Genomic DNA, 24,564 nt, shown 5'->3' with positions numbered 1-24,564 from the left:
TACCTGAAGAAACACTGAAATGGCAAGTTCAATGAACTGGTAAAGGCTGTAGATGGACTAGCATAAGATTGAGGAATTCCTGGAGGCCACAGTTTGGGGAGGGCTTCCATACGATTAAGAGTTTTATCTCTAAGAGTCCCACCTGGTTCTCCCTGTGAAGAGTCAAGAAAGATCGTCTTGTAGCAGGCAGAGGGAGTAGAAACAAACATTAAGAAAAAGTTCAGGGGGTGCCTGGGTAGCTCAGTTGGTTGGGCGACTGCTTTAGGCTCAGGTCATGGTCCCGGGATCCTGGGATCGCCCCTTGACAGGCTCCTTGCTCAGCGGGGCGCCTGCTTCTCCCCCTCCCTCTCCCTGCTGCTCTGCCTGCTTATGTTCTCTCCCTGTCAAATAAATAAATAAAAATTTAAAAAGAAAAGAAAAGAAAAAGTTCAGAGCAGTCTCCATAATAAAGGTCTATACTCACTTTATCAGAACTTTATCTCATCTGGGGTAAGGATATTTCACTGATTCCAGACCCGTCTAGCCTTCTTATTGCACCTAAGTAATAACAGGGTGGGGGGAGGAGAGATACTAACAAACACATTGAAGGTCATGGCCCAGGAACACAGGTCCAGCAGAAGAATGAGACTGAATAAGATTAGAGATGTTTTCCCTTCCCCAATACTTTACCACCATACTAACAAAGATCTAACATAATAACAGTGGTTTATACGTAAGTTACAAGACGAACTCTTTTGAAGCAGGAATTCTTACAGAAGCCCATAGACAGCAAGGGAGACAAAACAAGGAAACTAGAGGAATCTGAAGCCTCTGGCACTTACAGCTACAACAAACATTAACCAAAGCCCAACTTCTGGCTAGTTTAATATAAAAGCTATTTAATTCAGTTATTATTACCTAATAACATCACATCTGGCTCTCAAAAAAAAAAATTACAAGGCATGCTCAAGGAAATCACAGTATGAAGAAATAAAGTAAACATCAGAACCAGACTCAGATATGACAGATTTTGTAATTATCAGATAGGGAGATTAAAATAACTATGATAAATGTGTTAAGAAATCTAATGAAAAAGTAAACAACATGAAAAAACAGACTGAAAGTATACAAAAGAATTAAAACTAAATACTGGAAGTAAAAAACAATAGCATATTTTAAAAACTGGATATGTCAACGACAGACTCAGTGAGCTTAAAGAAATGTTGATGGAAACTTCGCAAATTGAAATACTAAGAAAAAAAAAAAAGAAATCCAAATCCACAGCCAAGAACTGTGGAAAAATTTTAAAAGGTGTAACTGGAATGCTAGAAGAAAGAGAAAATAGAACAGATGAAATATTTTAAGTAATAATGACCCAGAATTTTCCAAAATTAACAAGATATACCAAAGCAGAGAAGAGGAAACTCAGAGAACACCAAACAGGATAAAAATTTTAAAGCTACACCTAGGCATGTCATACCAAACTGTAGAAAAGCAAAGGAGAGGTAAAAACTAGACAATAATTATAGGGAACTTTTCATTACAAATCCTGTAAGCAAGAAGAGAGTTTTTGGTTTTTTGTTTTTTTTTTTTAAGATTTATTTATTTGAGAGAGAGAGAGAGCACACACACACAAACAGCGGAAGCAGCAGGCAGAGGCAGAGGGAGAAGCAGGCTCTGCCGGAATAAGGAGTAAGAAGAGAGCCTTTAATTAAAACCACAAAAGGCAGAAAAGAGTGGAAATGAAGTAACAAAGAACCAGGAGGATGAACAGAAAGTAATAACAAATACAGAAGTCATTAAGCCAACAATATAAAAAATAATTTTAAACATCAGTTGCGGGCGCCTGGGTGGCTCAGTGGGTTAAGGGCCTGCCTTTGGCTCAGGTCATGATTCCAGGGTCTTGAGATCAAGCCCCATATCAGCCTCCCTACTCAGTGCAGAGCCTGCTTCTCTCTCTCCCTTGTCCTACAGCTCCCCTTGCTTGTGCGCTCTCTCTCTGTCAAATAAATAAAATCTTTAAAAATAGATAATTAATTAATTAAATTTAATTTAATCAAAACAAATTAAAAAGCTGGAGTTGCTGTATCAATTGCAGACAAAGTAGACTTCAGTGGAAGGAAAGATCAGGGATAAAGAGAGGCATTACATAATGATAAATGGGTCAACTCTCTAAAAAAATAATTATTTTTTATTAGAAAGAGAGAGAATGAGAGAGAAAGGGCACGACAGTGGGGAGGGTCAGAGGGGAACCATAAAGTAGGTTATGCTGAACACCCCCCAACAACCCCAGAGATGTTAGTGGCTTAAAACAAAAACTGATTTCTTGCTCATGTTACATGTCCATAGCATATCAGCAAGGGTTTTCTGTTCACTACAGTTATTCAGGACTCAGGCTGAGAAAGACTTCTTTTCATAGCTCACTGACCAGAACTAATAACAGGGTCCCATCCACTCATATGAAGGCCAGGGAAAAAACCCTATCGCATGCACAGAAGAGAAATCTTTACAGGCAGTAGTAGTGCCAAGGACTGGATGTGTGAGAAATCCACTGCCCGTGGCAATCATGAACCAAACGACAATAATCCCTTACATTTCTTGGCACACTTTCTCTTTCCAAATTCCACTGGATTATTTCTCATATCCTCCTAGTATGCACTCTCCTTTGCAGACCATTGTTCTAGGTAATAAGCTCTGAAAATTTCGCCTTCTCTGAAAAACTAAGAGAGCTAAATTACATTTCCTCCCAAGGACATAGTTCTCATATCCGTGGGTACATACTGCACACTCTCTACAGAGTAACCATTTTCCCCTGATAAAGAACATGGATGCTCTGCTAAATGTTTTATATTTATTAACTAGGAATCCTCACAACTTTTTGTGACTGGTACTATTATTATTCCTATTTTGAATTAGCACAGCTGAGGTAATTAGAGGTTAAATAATCGGCTCAGCTAGAAATATGAAATCAGGCAGTCTGGCTCCCATACTCCTGTCCCTTCAAGGACCATTGAAAGTTCCCCCGCAGATTCTGCTTCCTTTCTGCTACAGCCCTGTCATTCCTACCAGCACATTCTTGGGTATAAAGAGAAAGACCACGGGTCCTTGGGTGACACAGTCAGTTAAGCATCCAACTCGTGATTTCGGCTCAGGTCATGATCTCAGGGTTGAGAGATCAAGCCCTGCACCTGGCTCTGTGCTGGGTGTGGAGCCTGCTTAGGATTCTTTCTCTCCCTCTGCCTCTCTACGACCCTTCACACTCAGTCTCTCTTAAAAAAAAAAGAAAAGAAAGAAAGGAAAAGGAAAGAAAAGAAATAGACCACCCAGAAAAAAATCAAAATTCATTTTTCTTTTTTTTTTTTTTTTAAGATTTTATTTATTTATTTGACAGGCAGAGACCACAAGTAGACAGAGAGGCAGGCAGAGAAAGAGAAGAGGAAGCAGGCTTCCCGCTGAGCAGAGAGCCCAATGCGGGGCTCGATCCCAGGACCCTGGGATCATGACCTAAGCCGAAGGCAGAGGCTTTAACCCACTGAGCCACCCAGGCACACCCCAAATTCATTTTTCCTGAAAGATGACTTCTTGAAGCCTCCTGAAGAACAGAATGATTATCAGTGCCCATGGGCTGCAGGAAGTTACAAGAAAGTATGGAGAACAGGAGAAAAGAAACACATGAGGGATATAAGGATCAGGAAGGGGAAAAGGAATTAAGATCTACTGACAGCTTATGGTAGGTGCTATGGACTGAACTGTGTCCTTATCCTCAATTTTTATTTTGAGGCCCAAACTCCAGTGTAATGGTATTTAGAGTCATGATCTCTGGGAGATAATTAGGTTTAAATGAGGTTTAGAATAAGGCCCTCATGGGGGGATCAGTGCCCTTAAAAGAGATGTTAGAGCACATGTGCGCTCTCTCTCCTGCTGTGATATGAGGACACAGCAAGAAAAAAGCAGTTTGTAAGTCAGAAAGAAAGCCCTTAGTAGAATCTGACCATGCTAGTACCCTGATCTCAGACTTTCAAGCTCCAGAACTATAAGACAATAAATGCCTGTTGTTTAAGCTACCTAGTCTATGGTATTTTGTTATGACAGCAAGATTTGTATTTACTATTTTATTTTACCTCATTGAATTTACCAGTAACTATTTGCTTTATAAACATCTATATTAAGATTCAACTGTCTAAGAATAAATCAACAAAACTAGGACCAGTTTCTTTGAAAGAATTAATAAGATTGATAAACCTTTGGCCAGACTTATCAAAAAGAAGAGAAAGGACCCAAGTAAGTAAAATCATAAATGAAAGAGGAGAGATCACAACCAACACCAAAGAAATACAAACAATTAAAAGAACCTATGAGAGACTGATATCCAGGATCTATAAAGAACTCCTCAAACTCAACACACACAAATCAGATAATTGTATCAAAAAATGGGCAGAAGACATGAACAGATACTTCTCAAATGAAGATATACAAATGGCTATCAGACACATGAAAAAATGTTCATCATCACTAGCCATCAGGGAGATTCAAATTAAAACCACATTGAGATATCACCTTATACCAGTTAGAATAACCAAAATTAGCAAGACAGGAAACACATGTGTTGGAACAAAGGGGAACCCTCTTACACTATTGGTGGGAATGCAAGTTGGTGCAGCCACTTTGGAGAAGAGTGTGGAGATTCCACAAGAAATTAAAAATAGAACTTCGCTATGACCCTGAAATTGCAATACTGGGTATTTACCCCAAAGATATAAATGTAGTAAAAAGAAGGGCCATCTGTACCCCAATGTTTATAGCAGCAATGGCCACAGTCGCCAAACTGTGGAAGGAACCAAGATGCCCTTCAACGGACAAATGGATAAGAAAGATGTGGTCCATATACACTATGGAGTATTATGCGTCTATCAGAAAGGACAAATACCCAACTTCTGTAGCAACATGGACGGGACTGGAAGAGATTATGCTGAGTGAAGTAAGTCAAGCAGAAAGAGTCAATCATCATATGGTTTCACTTATTTGTGGAGCATAACAAATAACATGGAGGATATGGGGAGATGGAGAGGAGAAGGGAGTTGAGGGAAACTGGAAGGGGAGGTGAAAAATGAGAGCCTACAGACTCTGAAAAACAATCTGAGGGTCTTGAGGGGGTGGGAGGTGGGAAGTTAGGGGAACAAGGTGGTAGGTATTAGGGAGGGCACGGATTGCATGGAGCACTGGGTGTGGTGCAAAAACAATGAATATTGTTACGCTGAAAAGAAATTAAAAATTAATTTAAAAAAAGTATTAAAAGAGGCAAGAGTAAAATTAAAAATATTAGAATAAGGAAAAAATAAAATTAAAAAAAAATTTAAAGAAAGAACCTATGAGCAACTATATGCCAGCAAATTTGACAATCTGGAAGAAATGGATGCATTCCTAGAGACATATAAACTACCACAACTGAACCTGGATGAAATAGAAACTTAAACAGACCCATAACCAGTAAGGAGATTGAAGTAGTCATCAAGAATCTCCCAAGAAACAAGAGCACAGGGCCAGATGGGTTCTCAGGGGAATTCTACCAAACGTTTAAAAAAGAATTAATTTCTGAAACTATTCCAAAAAATAGAAATGGAAGGAAAACTTCCAGACTCATTTTATGAGGCCAGCATTACCTTGATCCCAAAACCAGACAAAAACTCCATCAAAAAAGAGAACTACAGACGAATATCCTTGATGAACACAGATGCAAAAATTCTCACCAAAATACTAGCCAATAGGATCCAACAGTACATTAAAAAAATTATTCACCACGACCAAGTGGGATTTATTCCAGAGCTGCAAGGTTGGTTCAACATCCGCCAATGAATCAATATGATACAATACATTAATAAAAGAAAGAACAAGAACCATATGATACTCTCAATAGATGCTGAAAAAGCATTTGACAAAGTACAGCATCCCTTCCTGATCAAAACTCTCCGAAGTGTAGGGATAAAGGGCACATACCTCAATATTATCAAAGCCATCTCGGAAAAACCCACTGCAAATATCATTCTCAATGGAGCAAAACTGAAAGCTTTTCCGCTAAGGTCAGGAACATAGCAGGGATGTCCTTTATCACCACTGCTATTCAACATAGTACTAGAAGTCCTAGCCTCAGCAATCAGACAACAAAAAGAAATTAAAGGTATCCAAATTGGCAAAGAAGAAATCAAACTATCACTCTTTGCAGATGATATGATCCTTTAGGTGGAAAACCCAAAAGACTCCACTTCAAAACTGCTAAAACTTGTACAGGAATTCAGTAAAGTGTCAGGATATAAAATCAATGTACAGAAATCAGTTGCATTTCTTTATACCAACAATAGAGAGAAGACCGAGAAATTAAGGAGTCAATCCCATTTACAATTGCACCCAAAATCACAAGATACCTAGAAATAAACCTAACAAAAGAGGCCAAGAATCTTATACTCAGAAAAGTATAAAGTACTCAAGAAAGAAACTGAGGAAGACACAAAGATATGGAAAAATGTTCCACGCTCATGAATTGGAAGAACAAATATTGTGAGAAGGTCTATGCTACCTAGAGCAATCTACACATTTAAGGCAATCCTTATCAAAACCCCATCCATTTTTTCCAAAGAAATGAAACAAATAATCCTAAAATTTATATGGAACCAGAAAAGACCTCGAATAGCCAAAGGAATATTGAAAAAGAAAGCCAAAGTTGGTGGCATCACAATTCCGGACTTCAGGCTCTAATACAAAGCTGTCATCATCAAGACAGTACGGTACTGGCACAAAAACAGACACACAGATCAATGAAACAGAATAGAGAGCCCAGAAATAGACCCTCAACTCTATGGTCAACGAATCTTCAACAAAGCAGGAAAGAATGTCCAATGGAAAAAAGACAGCCTCTTCAACAAATGGTGCTGGGAAAATTGGGACAGTCACATGCAGAAAAATGAAATTGGACCATTTCCTTACACCACACATGGAAATGGACTCAAAATGGATGAAGGACCTCAATGTGAGACAGGAATCCATCAAAATCCTTGAGGAGTACACAGGCAGCAACCTCTTCGACCTCACCTGCAGCAACTTCTTCTTAGGAACATCGCCAAAGGCAAGCGAAGCAAGAGCAAAAATGAACTATTGGGACTTCATCAAGATCAAAAGCTTTTACACAGCAAAGGAAACAGTTAACAAAACCAAAGGCAACTGACAGAATGGGAGAAGATATTTGCAAATGACCTATCAGATAAAGGGCTAGTATCCAAAATCTATGAAGAGCTTATCAGACTCAACACCCAAAGAACAAATAATCCAATCAAGAAATTTGGGGCGCCTGGGTGGCTCAGTGGTTTAAGGCCTCTGCCTTCGGCTCAGGACATGATCCCAGGGTCCTGGGATCGAGCCCCGCATCGGGCTCTCTGCTCAGTGGGGAGCCTGCTTCCTCCTCTCTCTCTCTGCCTGCCTCTCTCACTACTTCTGATCTCTCTGTCCTGTCAAGTAAATAAATAAATAAAATCTTTAAAAAAAAATTAAAAAGAAAAAGAAATTGGCAGAGGACATGAACAGACATTTCTACAAAGACATCCAGATGGCCAACAGACACATGAAAAAGTACTCCACATCACTCGGCATCAGGGAAATACAAATCAAAACCACAATGAGATACCACCTCACACCAGTCAGAATGGCTAAAATTAACAAGTCAGGAAATGACAGATGCTGGCGAGGATGAGGAGAAAGGGGAACCCTCCTACACTGTTGGTGGGAATGCAAGCTGGTGCAACCACTCTGGAAAACAGCATGGAGGTTCCTCAAAATGTTGAAAATAGAGCTACCCTACAACCCAGCAATTGCACTACTAGGTATTTACCCTAAAGATACAAACGTAGTGATCCGAAGGGGCACATGCACCCAAATGTTTATAGCAGCAATGTCCACAATAGCCAAACTATGGAAAGAACCTAGATGTCCATCAACAGACGAATGGATAAAGAAGATGTGGTATATACATACAACAGAATACTATGCAGCCACCAAAAGAAATGAAATCTTGCCATTTGCGACAATGTGGATGGAACTAGAGGGTATTATGCTTAGCAAAATAAGTCAATCAGAGAAAGACAACTATCATATGATCTCCCTAATATGAGGAAGTGGAGATGCAACATGTGGGGTTTGGGGGTAGGAAAAGAATAAATGAAACAAGATGGGATCAGGAGGGAGACAAACCATAAGGACTCTCAATCTTACAAAACAAACTGAGGGTTGCTGTGGGGAGGGGAGTTGGGAGAGGGTGGTGGGGTTATGGGCACTGGGGAGGGGTATGTGCTATGGTGAGTGCTGTGAAGTGTGTAAACCTGGCGATTCACAGACCTGTACCCCTGGGGCTAATAATATATTATATGTGTTTATAAAAAAATTTTTTTTTTTTTTTTTTTTTTTTTTTTTTTATTTTATTTTATTTTTTTTTTAACTTTTTATTTTTTATAAACATATATTTTTATCCCCAGGGGTACAGGTCTGTGAATCACCAGGTTTACACACTTCACAGCACTCACCAAAGCACATACCCTCCCCAATGTCCATAAATAAAAAAATTTTTTAATTAAAAAAAAAAGATTCAACTGTCCAGTAACTACAAAGCCACTGCTTCTACACTGACGAAGCCTACTCCTACAGAGGACAAGAAGTTCCCATCTTGGCTCTGAAACCAACTCTGTCAGCAATTAAACATTTCCCTTGGATGAGGCCCCAGTCTTCTGTAAACTCAAGTTTACTAGACACTAAGATACCTAAGCAAGGGGTGCCTGGGTGGCTCAGTCAGTTAAGCGTCTGCCTTTGGCTCAGGTCATGATCCCAGGGCCCTGAGACTGAACCCCATGTCAGGCTCTTGGCTCACCGGCGAGTCTACTTCTCCCTCTCCCTCTCTCTCTGCCTGCTGCTTGCCTTGCTTATGTGCGCGCACATGCGAGTGCGCACTCTCTCTCCCTCTCTCTGTCAAATAAATAAAAATAATATTAAAAAGGGGGGGGTGTGTTGCCAGGTGGCTCAGTCATTAGGTATCTTCCTTCGGCTCAGGTCATGAGCCCAAGGTCCTGGGATCAAGCCCCACATCGGGCTCCCTGCTCAGCAGGAACCCTGCTTCTCCCTTTCCCATTCCCCCTGCTATGTTCCCTCTTTTGCTCTCTCTGTCAAATAAGTAAGTAAAATCTTTTAAAAATAAAATAAAATAAATTTAAAAATTAAAGAAAAAAAAAAGATACTAAGCAAGATATACTCTCTAAAATGCTTTTGCTGCCGATGATTATCCAAAATCCTTGAAAGGGGGGAAATACAGAAATTTAAACACAAGAGGGTTTTATCTTCCTGCTCCTAAAAAGATATCACTACGCCATCATATTAATAATGAAGCAGAACAATGCCAAAATAACCTATGCTGACTCCATGTCTCAGCAAATCACTTGAGGGAAAAGATGTTTCGTGTGCCATTACTCTATATACTAAATGTGGTCACTGGACTCAGCTGGCCACTAACTTAATAGAAGTTAGTTGGAAGAGAATAGCAAATATTTAGAAGCTTAGCCACCAGGATCCTTGACTTTACAAAAACAAAAGATTCCAACCCTAATTATCCTACAATTCAGAACTTAAACTGGACAGGGGGCAATGCTAGTTATTACTTCTAAATTACAGCAGGACCCACTTACTGTTATAGAGACAATTAATTTTCAAGTACATACTGGGTTCTAACAACTACAATGGCAAATACCACTTATTTCTGAAATCCACAAAGTACAAAGAAAAAGACTCTAATTTTAACACAAAGTAATTTATGATACCTGTCACAAACATGTTAACCAGAGGGACATTGCACAATATTCAGCATCCCTGCTATACTGAGGAAACTTCAAATATATGTAAATGTAAACCAAAACTTCTAGAAAACCACACTAAAAGAAGAAAAGTGCTCACTTTGGCAGCACATATACTAAAATTGGAACAATACAGATTAGCCCCATGTGCTAGGATGACATGCAAATTCGTGAAGCATTCCGTATTTTAAATAAATACATAAATAATAAAAGTAAAAAAAAGAAAGGTATTTGCAAAGCAGTATAAATAGGTAAAGAAGGTCACTAAAAGGGAACTCAATTATGATTTTCCACTGAAAGTAACTGTAAGGTACTTATGGCAGATTTTGCATGTCATGATAACCTGTTGAAAAAATTATTTTAAAATATTATTTCACACACAATTACCACAATGCCAGGGATTTCCTTCAAAAGAATCTGGTAGAAGTGGAAGTTATTTCAGAATAACTGCTGAAACTGAGTAAGGAGTATACGGGGTACATTATCTTATTTTTCTTAATTCCATATAGGTTTGACATTTTATCCATAAGGAAAGTTAGAATTATTATACATTCTTGATGAATAAATTTAATCCTAAATTTTACCCTAAAAGCAAAGAGAAATACCTTCCAATCTTTGAATTTTTGCTTTCACGGAAATAACAGCTTCAAAGGGTGAAACTCTCAGCTCAAAACATGTTCCAGTCAATGTTTCAATGAAGAGCTCCATGGTATCATAGAAAGGAAGTTTGTAGTAAAATGGTCCCACGTTATCTTCATTGAAGAATGGAGGATCTTTTCTGTTATCCATTACTTTGAGTTTTCTAATTCCTCTGGAATATGTTGTAGGCAACCGTATTCCAGTTCTAGCCAAATCAGCTTTAAACATTGGTAATATATTTTGTTGTTCATGTTTTGAATTTTGTACCTAAAAAAAAAAAGAATATATTTTTTTAATGAGACTATCTGGAAGTCTTATTCTGCTATAATGATTTTCTGAATAAGGGCACCTGGGTGGCTCAGTGGGTTAAGCCTCTGCCTTCAGCTCAGGTCATGATCCCACAGTTCTGGGATCAAGCCCCACGTTGGGTTTTCTGCTCAGTGGGGAGCCTGTTTCCCGCTCTCTCTGTCTACTTGTGATCTCTCTAGCTCTGTCAAATAAATAAATAAAATCTAAAAAAAAAAAAAAAAAGACTTTCTGAATAACTCTGGCCCATATCAATATGCCAGACAGCCCCAGAACTCTTTTTAGTACTTAATTTATCTTTGAAGTTTATCTCCAAAACCACTCTCCCAATCAGACTGTAAGATTACCGAAAACAGGGATATTTACAATAATTCCTGTATCCTTCTAGAGCTCAGCACATTTACTTATAGTACATATTTAACAAATATATATATATACACATATATATATATTTTTTATTTTCAGCATAACAGTATTCCTTGTTTTTTGCACCACACAACAGTGCTCCATGCAATCTGTGCCCTCTCTAATACCCACCACCTGGTTCCCCCAACCTCCCATCCACCCCCGCAGCTTCAAAACCCCTCAGATTGTTTTTCAGCGTCTGCTGAAAAACAGAGTCAATATATTTTTGTTGTTAATGACATTTAAAACAATGAACTCAACACAGAGATACATATTTGCAAGATTTGGGGAATTTTATGTATATCCTATAGTAAACCATATAAATTACGTTTTCTAACCCATACAAAATATAATTTTATAACCATTGTACATCTAAATCACTCTGAATAAAAGAACAGTCCTTAAAAATAGGACTCATTAAATAATCAATAAGCATTCTAGAAGTTATCTAACAGTACAGCACTGAAATGATACCAATATTGATAACAGACATTAGACATAATCGCTACACACAAACATGCAATGACTAATGAACAAGAGAGGCAAGCACAGCAAACAGAAGTCCTAAAAGTGTATAATTAAGATAATAGGAATAATCAAATTGATAAATTGTTATTAATCAGTGAAAACTTTGTAAAGGGAATGTCTTGAATTTATACTAGGACAGGTGATACACATCTTCTTGGAGGGGTAGGTAGCTTTACTGATCAATTATGAGTTTTACTGAAACCTTACTGAAGTTTATGATAACTTTACTGAAATATAATTTATATACCATAAAATTCATCTACTTAAAAAAGTCTAAAATTGACTGGTTTTCATTACATTCACAGGATTGTACAACCATCACAATCATCTTTAGAACATTTTTATCAACCCAAAAAGGAACCCCATACACTTTAAATATCTCTCAAATTCTTCTTTTCCCTCTCAGCCCTAGGTACCCCTTAATCAACTTTCTGTCATTTTGCCTATTGTGGTAATTTCACAGTCATACAATATGTAATCTTTTGCGAATAGCTTCTTTCACTTAGCATAACATTTCAAAGTTCATCCATGATTCTAAGATACATGAGTATTTTATTCTTATTGCTAAATAATAATCCTTTGTATGGATATACCACTTATTGTTTATGGAGTTGCCAAATGATGGGTGTGTTGGGTTGTCTCCAGTTTGGGGGGATTTTGAATAATGCTATGAGAACATCTGATTATAGGTTTCTGTGTGGACATGTGTTTTCCTTTCTCTTCCATATATACCTAGGATTGGAATTACTGGGTTAGGGGGTAACTCCACATTTAGCAATCTGTGTTACTACCAAGTGTATTCCATCTTACCTTCCCACCAACAATGAAAGAGGATGCTGATTTCTCCACATCCTTGAAATACTTTTTATTTCCTTTTTTTTTTTAAAGATTTTATTTATTTATTTGACAGATAGAGATCACAGAGAAGCAGGCAGAGAGAGAGAGAGGAAGGGAAACAGGCTCCCTGCTGAGCAGCAAGAGCCCGATGCGGGGCTCGATCCCAGGACCCTGAGACCATGACCTGAGCCGAAGGCAGAGGCTTAACCCACTGAGCCACCCAGGCGCCCCTGTGAAGTAGTATTTTAATGTGGTTGTAAATTTTCTTTCTCTAAAGACTAATGATGTTGAGCAACTGGCTATTTGTGTATCTTCTTTACAGAAATATCAATTCAGAAAAATATACTCATATCCTTTGTCTATTTTTACTTCAGTTGTCTTATTACTGAGTTGTAAAAGGGATTTTTAATGTTTTTTTAGATACAAGCCTCTTAAAGATATATGATTCTCAAATATTTTCTCCAGTGTTACGGGCTGCCTTTCAACTTTCTTGATGGTGTTCTTCAAAGTAAAAAAGTATTCTTTAATGATCTCCAATTTGGATTTAATGATCAACAATTTTCTTTTGTTGCCTGTACTTTCAGAAACACGTTTTATTTTTTTTTTAAAGATTTTATTTATTTGACAAACAGAGATCACAAGTAGGCAGAGAGGCAGGCAGAGAGAGAGGAAGGGAAGCAGGCTCCCTGCTGAGCAGAGAGCCCGATGTGGGGCTCGATCCCAGGACCCTGGGATCATGACCTGAGCCGAAGGCAGAGAGGCTTTAACCCCTGAGCCACCCAGGCACCCCCAGAAACACATTTTAAATGCTTGACCTAATCCAAAGTAATAAGATTATTCACACATAGTTTTCTAAGAATTGTATAGTTCTAAGAATTTGTATAGTTTTAGCTTCATAAGTTGCTTTCAACAATGTTTTACAGTTTTTAGAGTACAAGTTTTGTTTTAAAAACAGTATTCTTAAGAATATTCTTTTTGATACTGCTATAAATGAAATTATTGTGTCCTATTCAATTTGTTCATTGCTAGTGTAGAGAAATACAATTGATTTTAATATATTGATCTTGTACATTGCAATCCTGCAATTCATCCATTAGTTCTAGTAGTTTTTCAGTGGATTCTTTAGGATTTTCTTCATCAAAGATCATGTCATCTGCAAATGGAGATTTTTACTTCTTCATCTCCAATCTTCAACATTCCAATAAGATGCTCTTTCCTTTTCTTATTTAATTACCCTGCCTAAATCTCCAACACAAGGTTGAGTACTGGTGGTAGGAGCCAACATTCTTCTCTTATTCCTGACTATAGGGGAAAAGCATTCAGTCTTTCATCACAAAGTACAGATTTGGACTAGGGGTTTTCCATACATAATCTGTATCACAATGAGGGTGTTCCTTTCTACTCCTACTCTAAGGCCTTTTTTTTTTTTTTTTTTTTTTTTTGTAAATCAGAAAGGTATTAAATTTTGTCAGATGCTTTTCTGTCCAGTGTCTATTGGGATAATCATGTGGTTTTTGTCTCTTATTCTATGAATACGGTGTTTAAAAGAACACTGATGGTGGGGCGCCTAGGTGGCTCAGTTAGTTAAGCATCCGACTCTTTATTTCAGCTTAGGTCTTGATCTCAACATCATGAGACCAAGCTTTATATTGGGCTCCCCACTCAGCAGGGAGTCTACATGAGATTCTCCCTCTCCTCTCTCTCTGCCCCTCCCCACTCCTGTGCGCTTTCTCTCTAAATAAATAAAAATTTTTTAAAACCCCACTGATCTTGTTTTCTTTATATGCCTTTATCTGGTTTTGGTATCGAGGTAATATGGGTCTCACAGAATACACTGGGAACAAAATTTACAGAGTTCCCATATTACTCCCTGCCCACACACATGTACAAACTTCCCCTCTGTCAACATCCTACACCAGAGCAGTGTGTGTGTTACAACTAAAACTGCAGTGATATCCCGTTATCACCCAACACCAAAAATTTATAGTTTAATCTTGGTGTTTTCTATTTTACTGGTTTCTACAAACATATACTGGCATGTAACCACCATTACACTATCACACAGAATTGTCCCCCTGCCCTAAAAATCCTTTGTGGTTCACCTATTCATCCCACCTGCCTTCCCAAATCCCTGGCAATCACTGATATTTTACCATCCTCATAGTTTTACCTTTTCCAGAATATCATGTAGTTGCAATTATACAGTATGTAGCCTTTTCAGATTGTCTTCCTTCATTTACTAATATGCATTTAAGTTTCTTCCATGTCTTTTCAAGGGCTGACAGCTCATTTCTTTTTGACACTGAAGAATATTCTATTGTTTAAATGTCCCACAATTTATCCATTCACCTACTGAAGGACATATCTTGCTTGCTTCCAAGTTTGGGCAATTATGAATATAACTGTTATAAACATCTGTGTATAGGTTTTTGTGTGGACATGTTTTTAGCACCCCTGGGTAAAAGCCAATGAGTGTGACTCCTGGATCTTACAATGTGTTTAGTTTTATAACAAACTGCCAAAGTGTCTCCTAAGTGGCTGTACCATTTTGCATTTACACCAGCAAAGAGTAAGAGTTCTTATTGTTCCACATCCTTATCAGCATTTGATATTGTCGGTATTCTAGATTTTGGCCATTCTAGTAGGGGTGTAGTGGTAACTCAGAGTTTTAGTTGGCATTTGCCTAACAACATATGGTAGGGAGCACACCTATCTTATTAAAAGGTAGAACTAATCATGTATTTCTTAGCTCCAGGCCCTATGATGGCTTCCACAGAATAGAATGCCTGTAGAATAAAATCACGGAATTAAATTCACTGCCTAGAGAATAAAATTCAGACTCCTGAGAAACACCCTGAGGTCATGCATCTCACCTTCCAGCCTCATTTTATTTAGACACATACATCATCTCACCCTGCAACACCTCTAGTACACCTGTCTTCTAATGGTTTCTGCCTGCAGCTTCAGAATACATCAGCTCTATCTCATTTCTCCTACTTGACTCTACCCACTGCCATCCCCACACCTGGCTACCCGACAAGCACCTAATCATCTTTCCAGACGCAGCTCAAACAGCAACTATTCCACAAAGCCTTTTATGTGTTTCTCCTTCATCCCCTGACGCCCTCCAACATATATTGCACCCATTACAATCCATTTCATTGTTTACATGACTTTCTTATTCTCCTAAATAAACTGTAAGCTACTTAAGAGGGAAACCACAACTGATTTCCTGCCCTATCACCCACCACAATGTTTTGTGTATACTAGTACTCATTAAAGGTTTGTTCAATAAAACAGTAAATAAATATTCACTCCTTCAATTGATCCTTGGAACAAACCTGTGATAAATATATATGGTATTTCTTCATCTTCAGAGATGAAGAAATATCTGGTCATGCTCTAAAAAAGTCATGGGAATATTGCTTTCCCATGAGAATTATGTTATGATTCACTCCAAAGTTCTTTGCAAAGTTTGTCTAATTTATAACATACATGCACATACATGGATTTCTGCTACAGTGTGAATTTTTATATCATCATCCAGAAGTAGGATTAATTAGGCAAACTGAATGGCAGAATAATGACTGCTAATGGTCCTACAGAGAAGGCACTTCAGGAAGAAAAGTTGTTGCTGGCACCACAGCTGCTTTGAGTGCTAAAATACTAGTTATCAAAACAATGAGTAAGTAAACATAACAATACAAAGTACTATGCTAATAATACTGCTGGTGATAGTGGTAAAAGGTCATTACTCTTAAATATAAGCCAAATAAATGGCTGTTTTGCTCAGGTTTTGTTTTTTATACCTTTAAAACACTGAAATGGCTACAATAAAATGAATTTTTATGAACCTAATCCCTAACCTCTTTTTCCCCCTCACTGAAACAACTGCTTTTGTAATATGACTTTGGGTAACGTGTGGAATTTTTAAAAGCATACTTATGCTCCATCAAATAAGAATGTACTAAAGAATTATCAGTGTCTGTTTCCCCACAGCCAACGGCAATCCCACCTACACAGCGGCAGCTCTAGCAATAGAAGTCAGGGATGGGATCCGTAATGCTGAAATAAAGGCACGGGTTACCAGTGCCTGCCCCAGGAAGGTAGAGACAGAAGATAGAAGGATCATTTCCTTCACTACAGTACCCTTCCACAACAATACCCGGAATACAATAAACATGCGGAGACAGGAGAGGGTAACAGATTTGGAAGTTCTTCACCCATAAGGAGAGAATGGATAAAGTAACTACGGGCCAAAAGAAAAACTGCAACTGCGGGCATCGCTAAATTGCATTGGAACACCCACCAAAAGTCTGGCACCGAGAATCAATGAAGTAATCTTCAAATCCAGAAAGGAGCAAGGCTGGTAACCAAATTCAAAACTGAAATGTATGCCTCTAAAAAATAATTACACTTCTCCTCGGTAGAAAACACAGTGAGAGAGGACAAAATGAGACTGTGAAATCTGGTAAGCCAGACTGGAGGACTAGATGATGGCAGAGAAGAAAATTAAAGTTCCAGCCAGCCGAAGACGTAGTCAGTATTAAAACCCGGGCCCAATGACAGCTTCTTAACGTGGTGTGTGGTCATTCTCCACTAAGCACATTATGGAACCGTGTATAATGCTGGAAAAGGAGGGCAATGAAGACTCAAAGACAGGATGGGAAATGTTGTATGAACATTAACAGCTAAATTATACAAAAGCAAGAGCAAAGAAAGAGGCAGGTAGAGAAAAGATATACTTCCAGAATTTTTATCAGTAATTTAAAAAACCTACTTAGCTATTAAGAGGAATGGCATCAAGAAAACATTCCTAGGGCGTCTCAGTGTTAAGCCTCTGCCTTAGGCTTAGATCATGATCTCAGGGTCCTGGGATCGAGCCCCCGCATCCGGCTCCCTGCTACGCCGGGAGCATGCTCCCTTCCCCCACTCAACACACCCCACGCCCGCCTCTCTGCCTACTTGTGATCTGTCGAATAAATAAATATTTTTTAAAATGTGATTTAAAAAATTCCTAAATCAATCCTCCCAAAACCTTACTTTCTTCTGCAAGAGTTCTAAAAATACACAAAGAGGAGAGAGAAATTAAAGACAGGTAAAGCAGTAAGAGCGCTAAGTAATTTCACTAGAAATAGAGTTTATCCTGTTGGAAAGAACATTAGCCACACAGGGCAGTTAGCTATCTTTTAAACTTTTCCCCCAATATGAAGAGACCTAGAATGTTACGCAACCATTAAAAAAATACTGCCTTTCAATGAAGTTTTTACTAATTATGTGAAAACATCCCAGTTTTAAACACAAGCTACATCAGTCTGCCCACCACTTCGTGCATATGTACCCTAAACTCTCGCCTAGCCTCAATCTTCTAGCGGCTCTGGGAAAACCCTGAAGCCAAGTCCGTCTACCCGAGCCTACAATGTACACGCTCGAAGCCCGCCGGGTCACCTGCGCTGCCCGTGCTCCTCCGGGAGACTCCGGCTACCCACACGCTCGGGCCCGATCTGGAGGGCAGTGCTCAGGCTCCGCGTCAGAATCGGCGACCGGCAGATCAGCACCCGTCGGACCCGGCGGGGCGGTCCGGCGGAAAGTGCAGGCGGCGTCCTCGCGGAATGCGTCGCGCCGCGCCGGTCTTAGGGAAGCCGCGGCCGAGGGGGCGGGGCCTGGCTGCCCCGCGCCGAGCGGCCGGCGCTCCTCTCCCGCCCGCGGAGGACGGCGGCGGCAGCGCGGTCCGGTGCAGCGGCCCGCAGCCCCGGGCGCCCTCCCGGCTGTCTCGTTCACTCGTTCGCCTGCCCGCAGGCCTAGAGAGAGGCGCGGCCCCGCGAGCAACGCCAGGGCAGGCACGGACAACACTCGGCAGCCGCCGCGTCCCGCCCCTTTGTGACACCGCGTACCAATCGCTCGCCAGCGCTCGCGTCGCCCTCCAATCAGCGAGGGTGCGGGCGGGGGCGGGGCCTGTCCGCCCGACGCCGGCGGTTGCTCGGGAGCCCGAGCTTCCTCTGCGTTCGGTGTTGGGTGTCGGTTAGAGGAGGCCCGTATGTTGGCCTTTTCTTAGCAGCAGTGGGCACCTGCCGGAGACTCAGTTGGTTGGGTTGGAGACCCGCCGCACGGACTGCTGGAAGCGGCGGGAGTGGCCTGGCCAGACGACGGTGTGGACTGCACCTTACCAGAGGCCACCCAAGGTTGCTCTTAGAGGCGCCCCAAGGGCTGGTGTGAGGAGGGTAACACGAGCAGCCGGCCTCCAGTGGGTCCCTTCCAGAACCCGCGCGTTCCTAGTGCTTTCAGGGCCGTCCTGCCTTTAACAGATACACCCTTCCAGTGCTTCACTGTTTCCTAACGTTAAGGCCTCAACGGTCTCATCTGAAAGGGGGCCACTACTATACCAAGTTGAAAACAAGGGCAAAAGCAAATTACCTCTCTTGGTCTCTATTTATGCCTCATCCGCTTTACCATCTGAGAAATGTAGGTCAGGTACTAGAGTGGGCACCTTGGGTTGTTGAATCTCAGAATTGGGTAAACCTAGCTACACTTTTTTCCCACTCTAATTCCCAAGGTGCTGAACTCAAGTGTTTACGATGACCATATAAACCCTCCAACCTGAAATGGGCCCTCACTCCTTTTCCTCTCCATTCCCCACACATGTTCTAAATCCAACCTTTACAGATTTTCCAACCAAAGAGGCCTATTTCACTAGGTGGGTTACCAAAATGACAATGAACAGTAATCCCCCTCCCAATCTAGCTTCATCATCCTCATCTTTAGTCAGAGGAATGTATCTAAAATGAACCCCAGCATCTAATCTATCCTTTCTCACAGCTCCTCTGAGACCCCACCCACCAATAAATCTCCACAATCCAACACTGAGCATACACTGGGGTTTATGATGAGACATAACTTCAGGCTCTCAATCCTGATTCCTCCTTAAACTCCAATACTGAATTGACTGGAGCTTCTTAAGGACAGAGATATTATCATCTTTGTATACAGATTCTAAAATAGTACCTGTGATGGAGGGAATCATACTGAATCAAAACTTTGGTCTTTCAACCTGCCTCCTCACTTCAGCCAGGGAGAACTAAGATCACAGCTGTTATGTTGGCCAAATCATTCTTTATCATCATCATCATCATTTACTGTTTTTAAAATGCTGTGTGGTCATTGCATATTCTCTCCCATCACAATCCTACAAAGTTGGTACTGAACAGTTGACAAAGTTGACAAAGGAGACAGAAGCTAGAAAGGTAAAATACTTTGCCTACTCTCAAACACCTCTAGAACCAGATTCTCACTACAAAAACCCAAACTTTTTCCACAATTGTACTCTGCTTCCAGATTTTATCCTCATCTGTAAAATGAGGACATTACCTATATGGACTTACGGAGACTAGATAAAAGACCATTGAAAGTGCTGACCATAGGACCAATAAGTATAAATTCCCTCCCCCTTTCAAACCTCTCAAAATAGAAATTTGCATTTGTTCTAACTCTAATTTCTCATGAATTCCCTAATCTGTCCTAATGATGACTCAGTAGAGCTATCATTCCCAAAAGAAAACAACATGTTTAACAAATGCCTACTGAGGGGCCCCTGGGTGGCTCAGTGGGTTAAAGCCTCTGCCTTTAGTTCAGGTCATTGAGCCCCGAATCAGGCTCACTGCCCAGGAGGGAGCCTACTTCCCCCTCTCTCTCTGCCTACTTGTGATCTCTGTCTGTCAAATAAATAAATAAAATCTTTAAAAAAAAAAAAATGCCTACTGAGTCAGACACAGGGGCAGGTAACTATATACACAAGTAACCTAAGAAACAAAGGTATAAGCACCCTCTTTTGCCATCAAGTCACTCTCAGAGCAGAGCACCACAAACAGCTGATCTATGAGAGCTGTATAAAATCTCTGACTCAGGCTCAGCAATTCCAAGTTCAATCTTAAAAAGTGCCAAAAGGGGGCGCCTGGGTTGCTCAGTGGGTTAAGCCTCTGCCTCCAGCTCAGGTCATGATCTCAGGGTCCTGGGATCATCAGGTTCTCTGCTCAACAGGAACAGGAAGCCTGCTTCCCCCCTCCTTCTCTCTGCCTACTTGTGATTTCTCTCCCTCTGTCAAATAAATAAATAAATAAATAAATTATATATATATATATTTTTTTTCTTCTCTCTGCCTACTTGTGATTTCTCTCCCTCTGTCAAATAAATAAATAAATTATATATATATATATATATATATAAATATTTTTTTTTTTTTTTTTAAAGTGCCAAAGGAAGAAGTTAGTGGTTTTGGGACTGGTAAAACCAACTGGGCCTGCCTGTAAGACTGTGCTATGGTTACAGTTTGAATACTTAGCACCAAGTCTGCACAGCACAAGAAAACACAAGGAGGTGTCAGGTATCCATGTGGCTAGCAGCTACCACACTGGACAACATAGTTATAGAGTATTCCCATTAGTGCAGAGTTCTAAGTGCCGCTCCACAGAAAGACATCTCCATCCTCAGTACTTTTCCTTCCATTATCTGGGTTCATTCTGCCTCATTCACAAAATAATGAAAAGCTCCAAAGGAATGGAAATGGATGCCTTAGAGCAAGGTTCAGAATACTGTTTTTTTTGTTTTTGTTTTTGTTTTTAAAGATTTTATTTATTTATTTGACAGAGATCACAAGTAGGCAGAGAGGCAGGCAGAGAGAGAGAGAGGGGAGGAAGCAGGCTCCCTGCTGAGCAGAGAGCCCGATGCGGGACTCGATCCCAGGACCCTGAGATCATGACCTGAGCCGAAGGCAGCGGCTTAACCCACTGAGCCACCCAGGCGCCCCCAGAATACTGTTTATGTAAAGGGTCTGAAAGAAGATATCTTGGGCTTTGTGGGCCGTCCAGTCTGTCACAACTACTGAACTCTGGCATTGTAGAAGGGTGAAAACAGCCACAGACAATATGTAAATGAATGGGTATGGTTGTGTTCCAAAATAAAACTTTATTTACAAAAACAGACAACGGAGGGCCATAGTTTGCCAAACGAACCTATAGAGGCATTTTCAGAATTCAGTGGACTCAGAGGAAACCTACTCTCCTACTGCAGAGAGTCATGAAGTATACAATCTCTCATCCCCTTCCTCTATTACCTGCATAGGCCCTGAGCTAGGGCTTCTATCCATGAATGGAATATTCCTGGTCATCTGCCTGGCACTGCTTCCTCTGGAATTCCCTGCCCATTCATGAAAGGCACATAGAAGTTTTTTCTCCAACATGCCCAAAATCATACTGTGGCCCCATCAAGGCAATTAAATGGAAATATAGTTAAAAAAAAAAAAAACCACTGTGAAATATTTATTTTTGTTCTGTCACATTAAGCATGATTAAAACTGGGGCATAAAAATACTAAGTATGTTGGGTGAGAAAGAGGTGAGCTAGCTACTTCAGTATTTGCTTTTTCTAATTCAATTAAGACAATGAGTACACAAGACAGCATTAACTCAAGGATGTAGCTGAAGGGTGAGATGTGATACCCTGTATGCTCTACTGGCCTCCAAAGGCATTCAAGGGATCATCAAAAATGTTGGACACTTTCTGTTCGGATCTGGATTCAGGTGCTGCCAGTGAAGATCGACTTTTTGGTTTGGTTGTCTTAGCCTGGATACCAGAGGAGAAGATATCATCTTTAAAAAGAAAAAGGAAATAGAAAAAAATATGCTGATTAGGCAAGAAAACATACACTTTTAAGACAAATCTACATAAATCACCAAACATCCAAGTCTGGTAACAGTACATGATACCAAAAACATTAAGAGTCAAGCCCTTTAGATTCTGGTCCTGGCTTTGCTACTAATTTTTATAATCACATAAAGTCACAGGTTCTCTCTGACCACAATTTTCTCAGCTACAAGGTACGTGTATACACATGGAGGAGAAGAAAAAGGGAAGGATAACCAAACTCCAATCCTGCCCCCGACTTATCTGCGACTTATCTACTTTTACATTCTCTTCCCACTGGATTTTAAAAGGAAAGAGCAATACAAACAAGCAATGGGAAATCCAGCATAGGAGTACCCCTCGCTCAGAATAAATGCAACTATCTGAGGTACATCAATGCCAAAATTCTAAGTCTTTATGACCACATTCATGTTTACTTGTTTCACTGCTTCCAGTGTTTCATGAGTCCTCTTACTCACCTGAAGCATTACTGCTGGGATTCTATCCTACATTTTAGCATGTGTACACAAAGATATGTATATATAAGTGTTAAAGACCATGGCATTATTTTTTTTAATTATTATTTATTTATTATTTTTTTAAATTAACATATAATGTATTATTAGCCCCAGGGGTACAGGTCTATGAATCACCAGGTTTACATACTTCACAGCACTCACCATAGCACATTACCCCCCCATTGTCCATAACTCCCCATGGCATTATTTTTAATTAAAAAAAAAGTGGCAACAATCTAGATCACCTTCAATATGCTAATGGCTGAATACAAAGGAATACTATACAACCACTAAAAACAAGGAAGTAGATAGATCTCTATACTGACATGGGAAGACATCAAGTGACTAATAGGAACAGCAGAACAGATAAAATATATTCATATTTTGGAAAAAATAAGTATACATTTCTATGTATACAAAGCTCTATTAACATCACTCAATCTGATGTTTGAGTGATGGTTACCTCCAGGGCTTGTTTTTCACATTTTACACTTATCAAATAGTAGTCACCTATTACAACAGGTATGTGTTACTTTTGTTGTAATTAAAAAAAACAAAACAAAGTCTCTTCTGCATCCCCTGTGGTGGGAAGCAGGTAGAGACAAAGCACATGGCTTACTCCAGGAATAGGCCCCATGTGGCACTGCAGCAGCTGCTTTCTTCCAGTTAACCCCAAGGTGTAGATCTGGGAGGGAGGAGAAAGTATGTCTTTGGCTTCAGCTCAAGTCCTATCCACCAACACAGGACATGAAAGAAGTGCCATATTTAAGATCAGGCATTCAGCTTGCCCATTGATAAAGGAGATGTTATGCCATGGGGCGGGTGGGGGGAGTGGAATGAGCATGTTTACAAATGCAGAAGATCTCTGGTTAGACATTAAGTCTGAGTTATAAGCTGCTTTCATAGATAATCTTGCTCTGCTCTTGCACTCCCCCACCTCCACCCTCTGAACTCCTGACGCTCACTCCCCACTTAGAACTGACTCGAACAATTGCACCATGCCCGAGGAAGCCATCGGGGCCTCCTTCAGCCTACAGGCGAGTTTCTGACCCCCCTTTCATAACATCAGAATGTTCAGAGTTATCACAGATTATTGGTGGGGGGGCTTACTAAAATAAAAGTTAAATTATAATTAAAGGTCAAATTCTGGGCTTTTTCAAATTCCTTGATGACCATCAGGACAAAAAATTGTCTCACTGAAATAACTAGTCCATTTATTGATCTATTATCCTCAGCCTACCTCCAGATTATACAGCAAGCCAAAGGAAACCCACTGGGGAATATTTTCTAAGAAAGGGCCCACACAAAGGTAGAGAAATAACAGTCACTGAATGATAATCACTCTCTGTGTCATATATAGAAAATCACTTACCCAGGGCACCTGGGTGGCTTAGAGGGTTAAGCCTCTGCCTTCACCTCAGGTCATGATCCCAGGGTCCTGGGATCGAGCCCCGCATCAGGTTCTCTGCTCAGCCAGGAGCCTACTTCCCCCTCTCTCTGCCTACTTGTGATATCTCTCTCTCTCTCTCTCTCTGTGTGTTAAATAAATAAATAAAATCTTAAAAAAAAGAACCACTTTGCTAACTTAAAAAAAAAAAAAAGAAAATCACTTACCCATATCATCATCAAATATAGACTTAGCTTCCACCTTTTTTTTGGACTTCTCTTTTGGTTTTACAGTTAGGTCAGCAAAGATATCAATGTTATCATCAAACAAGTTGGATTCAAATGTTCTTTCCTTGTCTCTTGTTTTTTGTGTGGGTTTGATTGCTTCTGTAGCAAATATATCATCCTTGTTGA

The 24,564-nt window shown here is 40.0% G+C and overlaps 2 protein-coding genes across 9 annotated transcripts in view; both read right to left on the bottom strand.

Annotated features, from left to right (window-relative positions):
- The window catches only part of ZFAND4 (zinc finger AN1-type containing 4), an 87,330-nt gene extending 67,548 nt beyond the window's left edge, over positions 1–19,782 (bottom strand). The window contains exons 1-2 of one of the 6 annotated variants that reach the window (XM_082718722.1): positions 19,575–19,782; positions 10,463–10,763 (exon numbers count right to left, since the gene is read on the bottom strand). In XM_082718722.1, the coding sequence (XP_082574848.1) occupies positions 10,463–10,724 (262 nt within the window). In that variant the 5' untranslated portion in view covers positions 10,725–10,763; positions 19,575–19,782. Of the gene's footprint in view, positions 1–10,462; positions 10,764–18,020; positions 18,465–19,574 lie in introns of those variants that run through there. The other 5 variants (XM_082718721.1, XM_082718727.1, XM_082718728.1 and 2 more) reach the window with 5 other exon arrangements.
- Positions 19,783–21,510: 1,728 nt separating this feature from the next.
- The window catches only part of LOC309856870 (WASH complex subunit 2A-like), a 56,086-nt gene continuing 53,032 nt past the window's right edge, over positions 21,511–24,564 (bottom strand). For all 3 annotated transcript variants that reach the window (XM_082718658.1, XM_082718659.1, XM_082718660.1), the window contains 2 exons: positions 24,379–24,556; positions 21,511–22,212 (listed from right to left, as the gene is read on the bottom strand). In XM_082718658.1, the coding sequence (XP_082574784.1) occupies positions 22,073–22,212; positions 24,379–24,556 (318 nt within the window). In that variant the 3' untranslated portion in view covers positions 21,511–22,072. The remainder of the gene's footprint in view (positions 22,213–24,378; positions 24,557–24,564) is intronic.

The sequence above is a fragment of the Mustela nivalis genome (assembly GCF_964662115.1).
Source record: "Mustela nivalis genome assembly, chromosome: 2".
NCBI lineage: Eukaryota > Metazoa > Chordata > Mammalia > Carnivora > Mustelidae > Mustela > Mustela nivalis.
The sequence above is the reverse complement of the archived record's forward strand: the minus strand, read 5'-3'. Positions and strand labels throughout refer to the sequence as shown.